The sequence below is a fragment of the Dromaius novaehollandiae genome, chromosome 5, assembly GCF_036370855.1.
Source record: "Dromaius novaehollandiae isolate bDroNov1 chromosome 5, bDroNov1.hap1, whole genome shotgun sequence".
NCBI lineage: Eukaryota > Metazoa > Chordata > Aves > Casuariiformes > Dromaiidae > Dromaius > Dromaius novaehollandiae.
In genome coordinates, this window is record NC_088102.1 from 47452616 (window position 1) to 47466645 (window position 14030).

At 39.0% G+C, this 14030-nt stretch overlaps 1 protein-coding gene across 1 annotated transcript in view; it reads right to left on the reverse strand.

Annotated features, from left to right (window-relative positions):
* Positions 1-489: 489 nt before the first annotated feature.
* The window catches only part of HSD17B12 (hydroxysteroid 17-beta dehydrogenase 12), a 90124-nt gene continuing 76583 nt past the window's right edge, over positions 490-14030 (reverse strand). Inside the window, exons 9-11 of the mRNA XM_064512760.1 lie at positions 10553-10618; positions 2739-2888; positions 490-2538 (exon numbers count right to left, since the gene is read on the reverse strand). Coding sequence (XP_064368830.1) covers positions 2434-2538; positions 2739-2888; positions 10553-10618 — 321 coding nt within the window. The 3' untranslated portion in view covers positions 490-2433. The remainder of the gene's footprint in view (positions 2539-2738; positions 2889-10552; positions 10619-14030) is intronic.

Consider the following 14030-nt stretch of genomic DNA (forward strand, 5'->3'; position numbering starts at 1 on the left):
TTTCAATAGCTGAAGCGAGCAGACATTCAAAGGCCAAGTTGAGACAACTTTGGTTTTTGCTCATGTGCGTGGGGCAGCATCACAGAGGGGCAGCATGCACTGGGGAGTGGGGCAAAATAACCACGGATTTTAATAATTTTTTGCAGCTACTACCTTGTTGGAGAGCCACTACTTCAATCGCAATCAGATATATTCTTTTCATACATATATTTCCAAGCACTTTCAATACTTATGAAATTGTTATTTAGAAATAAAATAATTTCTTATCAACAGTTTATTTTGCTGTTTCAGTGACTAAGTTTAGCACTTCGAGGGATAACAACAGCCAGGAAAACAGGTTAATGAAAGTTTTGGTTTGGGAATTTGAAAGTACAATAATTTCCAGGCGAGCATTCCACTGCATTGTAATATATAACAGAGGACAAGCAAGCACCTGAATATACAAAAAACATAACATACTTTCTAAGGAGGAAACCGACAAATTAAAGATTCAGAGTAAATCCCATTTTATTTATTTCTGTTTTACAAAGGCAAAGAACATACAGATTGGTTAGTCCAATGCTTCCATGTCATCTCCAGAGCAAGCCAAGGAATGTGCTTTTACAGAACTGACTTCACCATTCCCGTTCCAAAAAATTAAGCAAGCTAAGAGATAGGATCTGCATCTCTCATTTGACCAGCACCATTGCATCGGTATTCTTGTATTTTCAATGTACAGAAATGTTAGCCTCAAATCTTGTCTCAGTACAACATATTTAACTTCAAAGTCAGAGCTTGAAATTTTTCTTCCAGGTATGGAAAACCACCTCCAGTCTTTAACCAAAAGCAGTCACCACAGTTGGCTATTTGCAATTTAAATTGGTTTGAAAGTTTTAGTACCTTTTGCATTCATGAAAAGGAATGCTAGAGACCAAAAACTCTATTTGAAGGAGCATGTAAATACAGAAAACAGCAGTGCAGACTTCTCATATATACTCTGATCCCTAACTCTCAGAGTTGATAATTTCAACCTTACTGGAGCACTCAGTTTTGGAATAGAGCTATGAAACAAATCAGTTGTTTTAAACAACTCAGTTAAATCCATGTCACTCTACATCCTAACAATTTCAGTTTTCTCAACTCAGAAGCCCACAGCACCTACAGCAAGTTGACTGGTATAAGAAGTTCTTCTGCATTTGCAGAAGTTTATTGGTACTAATTATTGTATTTTCAGAGCTATTTCAAATATTCAGGATTCTCATTTCAAAAGGCCTCACCAGAAGACAGACTCATACATACTTCAGAAAGAATTTAACCATCATTGCTAACAGGGAGAGTTACTCATTTCAAGCTCTGCTTTTAAAGTACCAATCTTTTACATAGCAACCAACAAGTAGCACACAACTTGTAACATTTATCTACATTGTGTCATCACCATTTACTACAAAGAGCAGGCACTGAACTTCTAAACTGTTACTACAAGTCAAAGATTACATATTACTGCAAAGTTAGAATCCACATTCAAGAACCAAGAACGCAAATACTTTTAGTAATATTATTTTATGTATATATTTATAGATGTGGAATTACACTCATTATGGTTTTTGGTCCTTTTCCCTTCAGTTCATAACCAAAAGTCACATTGGACCGTTGAAGTTCACCTAAATGATCACTCAGGTTTTGGTGCAAGAACCTATTTCAACACAGTGGGTAAACTCCATGGATAGATTTCCAAAACGTTCAGATTAAGGATCACTTCATGAATTGGTGAATCCTTTCTAAATTAAAACAACTTAATTGACATACTAGCCTGAAACATGGGCAGTTTTGTTCTATGGACAGGTTGACCTCTACACAGTCCAAAAGCTGTCCCTGAGCTCTCCTCCCCCCACCCAGCCAAGGTGGGCCACTTTCATTGACCAGACCGTGTAACCAGGGGGCAACACTGACAAGGCAGAATGATAGTAGATGCCCTAAACCTGAACCAGAAAGAAGTTATATTCTGTGAATAGTGCCAGACTGCCTTTTAAAACAAATGTGCTCACTTCCCATTCCTTCCCACCTCTCCAGCAATATGTAAGAGACAGAACTACTATCGCTCTTCCCTTCACCACGCACATAATGCATAGACTTGTTGGACGCTACATAACCAAGCTGTTCCTCAAAAAGGCAATGTCTGATCAAGCCCACCTAAGTATTTCTTAAAGCACAGTGCAACTTTAGTCCGAAGCACCTCCCCCCTCAACATATCTATAAACAAATAAAGCCTATTTTGAAATCCATATTGGAAGTCAAGAATCCCATTTTATCTGTATCCTCAGAACAGGATCATGTTTTGCCTTAGTAGAAAATACACCTACAATTGAAAATGTTTAATGCATTAGGTCTATTTGTTGAAGTGTGGATATGCAACCTGCAGGTGTCCCAGACTTCCAAGATCAAGTTGGCTGCAACTTACTTTTCCTTCATTTTTTTCAAATGACGATCACGTATTTCTTTGTTATTTTTCATGAGCAAATTCATGAGAGCAGATGAAGGTAGAGAAGACAAGAGCCAGCCCTAAGAAGTGAAGGTGAAAGAAAAAAAAAATTCAGCTATTATAGCCTGTACTAAGCAAAGTCAAATCCATTACCAGCACAAACATTATGATTAGAAGAACAAAAATTACTATTTTAATATTCAAAACTATTTAATACTTTTCTTCCATAGTGAGCACGTACATCAAACATATTGCATCCTTACCTTGCAAGGTGACTTACCATGAGTGCATGGGGTAGGCATCCATTGGTCTGGGTCTGCAGGCCTACTGTGCCTAAGGCAGCTCTTACATATGTTTCAGGACTGGGCACACTGAAGGTTGGCTTGCGGATTTTAGACATTTTTGTTGCCACATAGAATGGTAGAACACTCTGCATACAGGAAGAAAACATTAAGCAGAGAATGCTTCCAGACTAACGTAGAGATTCATCACAGAACTAAAAATCACTGAAAAACTAAACAACCTGTAGATAAACTGAATTCTGAAACATTAACTTAAGCTAGACCTAAACTCTCATTTTAAGATCAGAATGTACAATATCAAAAAGGTTTTCAATCAGGGATTGTGGGGGCCATACTTTGGATGCAAAGGATAGTTGTATGGTCTGCTAACAGCCAGCATCCCCAGCTGATGCCCTAGAAAAGCTATTTTTGCAAGAGTATGCCTGAAGAGCCTCTTTCTTGTTAGTTGCCCTGTAAGTACAAAACACCATTCCAGCTGTTTAGCACAAAATGCTGTAGTGCTGCTTCTCTGTAGTAAACCACCAGTGTTTACTTGGGATGGAGGTACAGAACTCAGTAAGACAGAAACTTTATGCTTATATAGCTCTTGTATCTGGTACTCAAAGAAACAAGAAAGGAAGAAAGAGGAATTAAAAAAAAAAAAAAAAAAAGGAAAAGCCAAAAGACTTGGAACATTGAGCCTGTGATGCTAAAGGAGGGCTTAGAGGAAGCGAGAGGTGTTTTTTTAGTGTGGAAGACCTCAAGGACAGAAGGAAGGATCAAGAGAGGGAGTGCAGTTAACGGGTTTTTATAGCAGATTGGGAAGAAATAGAAAAAGTTATGGTGGGTCTTGGAATTACCTGGTCCTGGCATAATGGAAAAGCAAGAGCAAAAAGCAGGGGTATACTTTTGACAGAGGGAAACTGATAACACAAATGGATGTTAGTGTTGGGGAAAGCAGACAGGGGGGATGCAAAAACCACATTCCACCTGTCCCCAGCTCATGCCAAGGGAGAAGGAAAAGATTAGTGTGCACTCGCAACATTAGGAAGCAACCCTCTTTCCCCCACAGTCATGCTTTTGGCATGCTGGCTTTCAACTTGTTCTCACTCTAGGCCTCTCAAAAACATAGCTGAAAAGCCCTAGTCTACAGCCATACAATCAGTTAACATATCAGATCTCACAAGCTTAGGAAGGTTGCAACTCTACCAACACTTTGACAAGGACCTCCTAAGACATCCGAGGTTCTTCTGCGGCTCTACAGGTGATTCAGTACAGAGAATCACTACTGACCATCACGGCGGTGAACAGTGATTCATGCATCTTTACAGCAGATATCTAAGAAGCGTCATTCCACTTCTACTCCACTAATGAATCTCAAAATAGGAACACCAGCTCTAAACTCCAGTATATTTGGGCAATTTTCAGTTTGTAAAACTTACTCTGCTTCCCCATATTAGTCTCCTAAAGAACAATGACCACACACTTGATCTCAGAAACATTTGCTTTACTATCGCTCTCAGAGGCATAATGTGGGGAAAGGACAACAAACTATTATTGGCTATTTAACCATGCAATGGCTGTACACATTTCAACAGGAACTGAAACATCATGAACAAGAACTGTTGTTAGGTCAGTTCATTCCTTCGTCTCAGAGTCGAGAATGTGCACTTATTTCTATAAATAGGACTTAAAATATCAATAATACACTCAATGAGTCCACTTTCAAATGGAGGAGAAAATTCATGGACTCTCAGATTTTCTGAAATGTGAACAATTACCACCACCTTTAAAGTCACCAAAAGCCACAAAAACTTAGATCAGAAAACGACTTACGCTACTGCAATAGCATAGGTACCTACCACCAACTCCAGAATGTGAACCACATCTATTTTTTAGATTAGATTTGTAAACTGGCTCTCTAATTTGGTGTTTTTACAAAAAGCATTGTTAAGGGTTTGATTTGGAAGCTTCTTATTCATCGGTTAATTATATCTCCAATATCCCCACACACAGTGGCACGAAGATTAGGGTTAAGACTTGTTTACTGTCTTCCTCTGCTAAAATAGAGTCTGTTTACGAACTGCACTACCCAGCTAAACCACTGGATAGCATGAAGGGGAAAGCAATTGTACACGAGAATGTTTCAGAAAGCAAGCATAACAGTAGCACTACTGGTCAGCTATTGGTCCACAAACTCTGCTCTTATGTCCAAGGCACATAGGAACATAAGTTTATATTCCATTTTTTTCCTCCCAAATGCTCTCCAGAAAACAGGTGCTTCATTTCAGAAACATTAGTTTTACCATCTTCCTAACAACTGTGCCATATTTTGTTTTAACAGCTGTGAAGCTGGGGGGTTTGTTTGTTTCTTTGCTTTGTTTTTTTGGGAGGGGTCGGGGGGGGTTGTTAGTTTTTAAGCATTTTGTATTCAGACAGATATTACCCACACTACTTGGACAAGGATCTGTATAGACATTTCCTTGCCTTTACCCACATAAGCCTAGCCGGCTCTCAGCTTCAGAACATGCTTTAAAGTAACTTATGCCAATACAATGTCTCTTGCTCCCTTAAAAGACTTGCCTGTGCTTACAGCTCTGACCCTTATTAAAATTGGCCAGCACTGAGCTGCATTCTTGAAGGGTGTATGGATGCAGGATGTCAGGTCTTGAATAGACTTATTTTCACATGAGTGTAGCATAAAGTCAAAATTGTGTAAACAAGCTATCCTATCACTTATTTTACCCTACTTTTTAAAAGACCTGAACTCCCAGCTGTTGTCAGACCAGTTTCCTCCCCTTTCTCTGTGAGGAAAAAAAAAAGGGGGGGGGGGGGGGAAGGTGCATAAAGGGAAAATGGAGAAATTGCAGCAACCAAAGTTGACCTGTACAGATTGTCCTAGAAAGCTTTGAATCTGGAGAAAGATAATACCACTAGCTGCAAGTCTGGTGACAGCACACTTTTGTGAATACCTGGATTCAGTCAGGCTTGTTTACTGTGGTGACAAGGAGGCTGGGGGTGACCTAATACCTACCTATAACTATTTCAAGGGCAGTTACGAAGATGACTGTCAAACTCTTCTAGTAGTGCCAAGTAAAATAATAAGAGGCAGAACTATCAATTTTGGCTTGGGAGGTTCAGACTGGACACTGGAGAGAAGGCCTTTAGCTAGGATGGTAGTGCACCACTCAGACAGGTTGCCTAGAGAGGTCATAGCACTCCCATCCTTTAAGGTTTTCCAGATTTGCTTGGACAAAGCCCTGGCTAACCTACACACCCTAGTGTTAGCAGCAGTGCCACTCTGAGCAGAAGGTTAGACTAAAAAGACCCAGAGATTACCTTCAAATGAACACTTCTGCAATTCTGTGAGCTGACATTTTATACAGTGAATATCGTAGAAGAATAGAGGTAGTGAAAAGTCACTCTTCCACTTTTACTATGTATAGCAACAAAGCATAGAGGGAAAAGGTGCTGATACTGACAGAAGTTAGAAAGGGGACTGAAAGAAAAGGCAAAAAACTGGACAATATTTTCAGGAAAAAAAGGAACAACATTTCAGAAGAGTCTGCAGAAATATTTCAGGAAGAATGTCAGGTTGTAAGGGACCCCTGGAGATCATCTAGTCCAACCCTCCTGCTCAACCCCTTTTATTCTTGCCTAATTTCTGCTACAGATTCATACCTCTTTCTCTGCATGTAAATAAACACAGAACTTCACTCTATGCTATAACTGTGCTGTTTCTGTGAAATTAAACTGGCCTGTTAGCTAGAATTTTGAATATATTTTGAATAGAATTTTGAATGTATTTTGAGTTTTAAAATGCCTACATTTCAGTAAAAGCATGAATCAAAACAACTTCCACAGAGAAGACATTCCACTCGAGCAATATTGATATAGCTTAGGCTGAGCTTCAGAAATTGTTCAAATACTGGCTGCACTGTGTTTTTGCTTTTCACACAATGGTATTCTGCAGGTACTGGCATGGTAAGAGTTAACCATTTCAAATAGTGGTCTTAACTGATATTTAAAAGTGCTTTTTTCTGAAGGTCAGAGAGATGAACTTTGAAGTGTCTAAAGGTGATACAGTCCTAAGGACATGAAGGAGATATGTCAGCTACTCTTTACAGAGAGGTACTTGTAATATTCATTAGTGGTTTACAGTGGCTTAAGCTGGAACAAGACTACGAAGACATGGACTGCAATAAAGTTAGCATAACAAATTCAAGCTATAACAGCTACTGGTCATCAGGCCCACGTAACTCAGCATGGCAATTCATTGTCTACAATTAGGGACAAAAAAGCAGTGCGATAAGGAATTGAGCACCCTTAACCAACACAAGCGTTACAAAAAGCCAGCTTATCACAGCCTATATTGTAGTTACAAACTTCAGTTCTGTATAGGAAAACATATTTATAGATAAAGTCAGATTGAATGTTCATCTGTTTGTAACATTAAATATGGAAGACACTAAACACTTGTCTTTAGCTTTTCCATATGCCAAGCTAGAAAGTCTTTAACATACTATAGACATTCATACTGTGTACTGCATTCAAACTGTTCGGGTTTAACACCTTTAGCCAAGTATGAGTTACTGGACTATTTTTTCTTTTGCAGTACCAATAGGTACTCCTTTGTCATAGACGGGCAGGATATGCTCCTTCTTCGTTTTCCTCTCAACCTGACAGATACTCTTTGGAGAGGACTTACAGAGGAAGGGAATGACTGGTTATGAATGTGTGTAGGAACGACACATCTCAAATGTAACACTTTTCTCCTTGAAGCACCTGTATCTGCATACACTCCCACTGACGTAACTCAGCAGCTCTACCTGACAAAAACACCAGCAAACAGAAGGATCTTGGACATCCTACCCTAACAAGAGGCTGAAGAGTCACTCTCCCAAAGAAAAATATTAGTATCTGAATGACATTTCTGTAGGCTTTTCAAGGATGAAAGCATCTTCCATGGAAAGCCACTAACATTGCTCAAGTTTGTCAGTGGCATGCAAATTAGTAGAAGGCATCTGCACTCACAGGAAAAAAACCCACAAACCCCATTGAAAGAATCACACTCAGCCACATTGCCATTGAAACAGTGTGTTGGAAGATTCACTCCCTCACACTTGAGAGTCAGTCTTGAGCAGGAAAGAAATTCTACTGAAAGACTTCAAATCAATGTAGAAAAGAAAAATACTTTAATAAATACCTAGGACGTGAGACAGACTAGCAAAACAAACCCTTCACCTACACGACGCATCACCCCGGTTTACTTGGGCATAAGCATTCTGCTTAATCGGTATGCCTTTATTAGGAGAAAGGTGTTCCCAAACCCAAGAGCCACTCAATATTTGTACTTTAAGATGTAAGGGACTGAGGAGGATGCTGACCTGGGCTCTGTGTGATCAGTTCTAGTATCAGAGATGTTGCCACCTTTTGATGCAGAAGTACCAAGAAGTGCTGCATCTTATCTTGGATTTTAGATGACTGAGCCAAAGAGAAGTTGCAAAAGGCATCTTCCTGACTCAAGAAGAGAATCACGAACAAATTCAACAAGGATCCCAAAAACAAGTTGGAATTGCACTTTTGACAAGTATCTAAGGCCAGAGCTGTTGGTTAAGAACATCACCTCCTTCCACTTCCAAACCACCAGTCTGAAGTGTTCCTCTGTTAAGAGAAACATGTTTGTACACAGATATCCTCAGTGCACCAATTCCATAGATCAGTTTCTCTTCTGTGCAGGCTGTTGTTATAAAGCCAATGTATATTGTTCATTATTATCCATATGCAATGGCCCTATATAGATAAGCAAGCTACCAACTACAGCTTTTTGCCCTGTCTTGAACTCTAGAACATTAACACAGTGTTACACTCCACGTAAATCACACTCAGAGGACTTATACTGTTCATTGTGCTTATGCATGTTTCACATCAGGCTTCCCACAAAGACCAAGGCAGTGAGATAAGTCAGCGCTACCAGTTCCTTCAGTCTTCTTTGAAGACTGGCAACAGATTAGAAGAGGGGTGTCTTGCGTCTTGGCAAAGCAGACAGGAAGAACAGCTATCTGACATGAAGAAGTTAAATCCGCAGGTAATACAGAAACTGAACAATGTGGGGGGAAGAGAAGTGATACAGCAGAATAAAAGTAAAAAGAACACTGTAAAGAACTTGTATTGCAGTAAAATCACCATCTCATTGCAGGAAGGTCTGGGGCTGAAGCCAGGGAAAGACTCGGAAAGCCCTGTGAGCACCAGAAAGTAACAAGGAGATACCAAATGCAGAAAGTTATTTCAGCTTAATCCACTTTAAGAACAGAGAGAGCACACAAACCACACTGTATGCTGAGTGCTAAGTTTTTACGCATCCTCTGCTGCTGAGAGTAGCTCTCCAATGAGTTGTTTTGGCTAAAGGTGCTTCCCATGCTGCTACTGCACCGTGTCAGGCACTCTGAGAAGTCATGTTCCAAGAGTTTTACAAGTTTGGGAGTTATGATCTGTTGCCAGTGTAAAACTATCATCTAATCTGTCCTAGAGATTGTCTTTAACAACCTCTCTTTAAAGCACTCTGAGGGACTAGCTTCCTCTCCCCATTGTCAACAGCCCCCAGAATAACCAATAGCATAATGAACGCATCCTTTAAGTAGTTTAGGATGGGCTTAAATAAGGTTGCCATTACCAGGTCACTTACTGCATGGGAACAGCTCAACAACTGTCTTTTCTAGCACAGTCTAACACAATATCCTCTCTCAGGAAATGGGGCAGAATATTTCCTGGTAATAAGTTCTTGTTTTGATAAGTATGCCTTATGGGGAAAAAAAATCCAGCAAGTCAAAAAGGTAACATAGGCTTAAGTTGGTAACAACTTCTATACTTTTAATCAGCAACAAAACCTATGCTCGCACATTCAATGGTTACTTAAGTAATACAGGTAATTTTGTGCCTTATGCCAGTGGGGCCCTTGGAGTGCTTATGGTTTTAAGAAACCCCATACAGAATATGAGGAGGCAAAGTGATAGGTATGGACACTGGCTAATTATGTTTGTAACAAAAACTCTTACTGAATTAAAGAGATACACACAACTGTCTTTGCAGTACAGGTAGGGTCTCATGCCACTGTTACGAAGACCTGAGTAACTATCGCTTTGCAGAGCAATGTATGCAATGTATGTTTGGAAGCAAACCCTAAGGGCATATGAGAATTGATATTAAAGCAAAATCTTGTAAAGCTGTGAGACTGGCTTGGTTTGCTCTCATGTCCCTACAAAAACAATTAAAACCATGGTAGGTAAACAAGTGGCAGGGGGAAAGCAAAACTCATTAGGAATGTGGATTCGTGTAATAAAGACAAATTAAATCAGTCCATTACATGGAAAGAGTCTTAGGTTTTTTGCTTAGTTTTGCTACTTTGCTTACACCAACAGCTGATGCACTGAAACTGCAGGAAACAAACTGCTGCTAACTATTCTAGCCTTTGAGTGTTACCCATCTGATATCTGTGCAAGGGCACTCCAAATATACATTCCAGGAGATTAAGTTCTACAAAGACAAATTCCTTAGAATTACAGACAGGAACAGTTTTATGGAATATTTCTTACTTAAAGGTATAATTACCACCAGCAGCTTTAAAAAAAAAATGTTTCTTTCAGATGCATTGTTTCAGAGCAACTTCAGAAAACTGCTAGCAGGATCAAAGGAAATCCTTATCCTTAATCTGTGTCTCATATTCATGAATAACAGAATATGATGATTTCCTTTTGTTACCAAGACACCAATGTTGCTGTGGTAACCACACTTGCATGAAACAAGCTCCACTCACCTGCACAATGATGCCCTTGCTCTTGTATTCCGCATGGAGGCCTCGGGAGAAGTAATCCACAAAAGCCTACAGAGAAAAGAAGGGAAATACACAGCATGCTAGGCATTAAAATGGAAACTATAACTTGTAGTGGTTTGCAAGCATATTTAAATTTCTATTTATAGTTCCTGTCTTCAAAATGAAAAACTTGGATTTTTAAAGAAACTTAGGTGGCATTGCTCTAATCTACAGAGTAGAAATATTAAGCTTATGAAGCTTTTTACCGAAATGAGACCCAATCTAAGAAAATAAGATATTTATATATCTTTATAATTCAGGAGGAAAACAAACTAATTTGTTACATTAAGTCCAGTTAAAAAAAAAAAAAAAGGAAAATAAAACTTATTATACTTTACCTGCGCCTCTTTTTATTTTATTTTTTTTTAAACATGATGTTTAAATACTTTGTCTTCTGTCTTTGCATTATTTAGAAACACCACCCTAAAATGACACTTTTTCCTAGTCTGAAGACCCCTAGCACAGTTTCTTTTCCAAACTTCCAGAAGTTTGGGAAATTACAAGAGCAAAAGGCTAAGGAAGAAGCTTAAACAACTTAAAAGGTGGATGCTTGTATATATCTTCAAGACACCCTCACATCTGATACAGCCATCTCCACAAATGGAGGCCCACATGCTTTCTTCCCTCTTATCACTTACTCTAAAATAAAAGGCATGTCTTATGCCATGCTGAGGAATTCAAATCATAGATCCTTTCCACCCCCCAATTCATCTAAATCACCTTTCTATTTTTCCCTCCCTCATTCTGATGGGACAAAATATGAGGTTCTACCATCACGCCTTGTTTTAGTGAAGCAATACAGCCAAACAGAATAAATGAAGTATCCTCCACTGAAGGATCTAAAGCATTTCATCTATAACTAAAGCTAAAATAAATAATAATTTAATTCAAGTATTTAAGAAAAAACAGCTCTAGAGAAAAAGCTATTAAAAACGGGAGCAGCTGCTTCAGACCTGCATCAAAGCAAGCAGCCAAGCCTGTTGCACCTGTTTCACAATCCTCCTTTTTGACTGTCATTAGTGGATTAACAGAAGTCCTAGTTGAAACCAGTGCTTTTAGTTTGCACATTCAGTATGTTTTCTATTAAAGTTATGCTACTGAACTTACCTGTACGCAAAGCAAAGGCACATTCCTATGCTGCTGGGCTATTTCTATAGATACTTTTCTGAGCATACACATGATCTGAAGGAAAACTAGATCTTGCTGAGTAGCAGTTAGGTCCTTTTATTCTTTAAATTGCATGTACAAGCTACAAGGAGACTCACTGAGCCAGATAAGCTCACTTTCTGTCCAGCTGTTCTTTCCTTCCCCTTCTCCCCTCTAGTATAAGTTCTATATGAAATTAGTTCTTCACATCAGGTCCCTGAAAATCATGCCTAATTGCTATGACTTCAGTGAACAAGCCATCCTCTTACAACTTAAGAAACTTGCAACCATGTGTGAACAGCTGCCAGATTCACATTTGTGGTTAACTGCACACCACAGTATATATGCAATCAACAATCTATCAAAAATAAATGAAAACAAAACTATATTCTGCAAATCAAAGTTCTTTGATCACTCAGAAAAAATTCTGACTATTTCTACTTGCCTAGGAGTCCTGAAATCAGTTTTTCAAACATGCTTTTCAAATATGTGAGACTGCATAAAGATACTGCCATCTCTGCTGTTTGCAGAGAGCTCTATCATAGAGAAAGTTCCTTTTACAAGAGCCAGAAAAAGCATTTATCCACATCTATTATCCAAATAAACTTCAGAGTTTTCTTCTTGATGGATTTATTCAACACAAGTTGGAATTTTTTGCTTCCAGAGGCTCAAGCCCTCCAACAGCATCTAACTTTAAAACAGTCTTAATGTTCTCTAAATAACTGCATCCCCTAAATAAATATAGCATACTAAAATTGCTTTCTTCTCCTTGGATATCCAATAACAAACCCAAATGCTTAAGACATTGGTGGGGGGGACTGTTTTTCACTTCTTGCTAATCTTAATATAGGTAGACAGGGAAGCCTGTCGAAAAATAAGAATGTTTCCTTCAGAAAGATTTCATTTCATTGCAAAATATGGAATTCTCCACAGGAAGGTTAAAGAGTTGGACTGTGTCTGTTCCTGACAAATATAGCCATTGACTTCAGCCTGAAGGACACTATGGTTTAAAACCCTGCTATATAGATATGGGGGGGAGGAAGAAAAAAAAGAAATTGCAGATACAGTCTTTCTATTGCTACATTAGGGGAGTCACTTTCATGCTTACTAATATTGTTTTGGTAGAAGATGAGCAGCGCTGAGAATCAGCAGATTACCTACCCCGTAATTGAGTTTCTTGGAGGGAAGGGGAGGAATATATTTGAGGTTCTCATCGAAAAAGACTAACCAAAGCAGTCTAAGGCATATTATCACTAAAATCAGAAGGTCAAATCATCCTATAAAGCTGAAGGCACTGCCACAAGGAAAGTGACCTTTCACATTAAAGCAAAGAACTCTCAGGAAACAGCTATTTCAAGAGGAAATGTTGTCAGCTAAAACTCTAAATCAGGCTTTCATGTTTTCTAAACTTAAATATCCTTTCCTTCGGTATGAATAAAACGTTTCAATTTGTTTCTGGGAATATGGAGATGTTACCAAGATACTAAAGGAATTGTGGGTATGCTCTAACATAAGTGACACTGACTGAAGGTTTCTTCATGCTGTCAGGCTTCTGCTTAGGCTCTGCAATCCCTGAAGTACTTAAGGTTAATTGCCAGGTGCAAATGAAAAAGCTGTAGTGTCACACTGCTTGAATACCAGTGTAAACATTTCTCCTGCATTTAGCATGGAAGAGAATCTACTGCCTATGATATCTAAAAAACTGTGACAACTTGGGGAGGTCACTGAGAACTGGAAGACAACTAATACTACATCCCTCTTTGAAAAGACAAGAATGACCTGGTTAGCTTTATTTCAGTCCCTGGAAAGATCATAGAGCACATCACTTTGGAATTCATTTCCAAGCACATAAAGGAAAGGAAGGTACATCAGAAAGTGTCACAGATGTACCAACAGCCAATCATGCTTGACTAACCTGATTGCTTTCTATGATGGAGTGACTGGTGTTCTAGATGAGGAGAACAGAGTAGATATGGTCAGCAAGGTTTTTGACATTGTCTTCTGCAGCATTCTCATTTGGAAGCTGAGAAGATATGTGCTGAAGGAACAAACCACTGGCTAGATTGAAAATCGGCTGCACCAGCAGGCTCAAAGGATCATGATTAATGGCTTGACATCTGGCTGCAACAAGTGGAGAATCCCACAGATCAATATTGAGGCCCACATTGCTCAGCATCTCCATCAGCAGCCTAGATGATGACACAGAGTGCACCCTCAGCAAGCTTGCAGATGACTAAATTGGACAGAGTGGCTGACAAAAAAAAAAAAAGAGCTT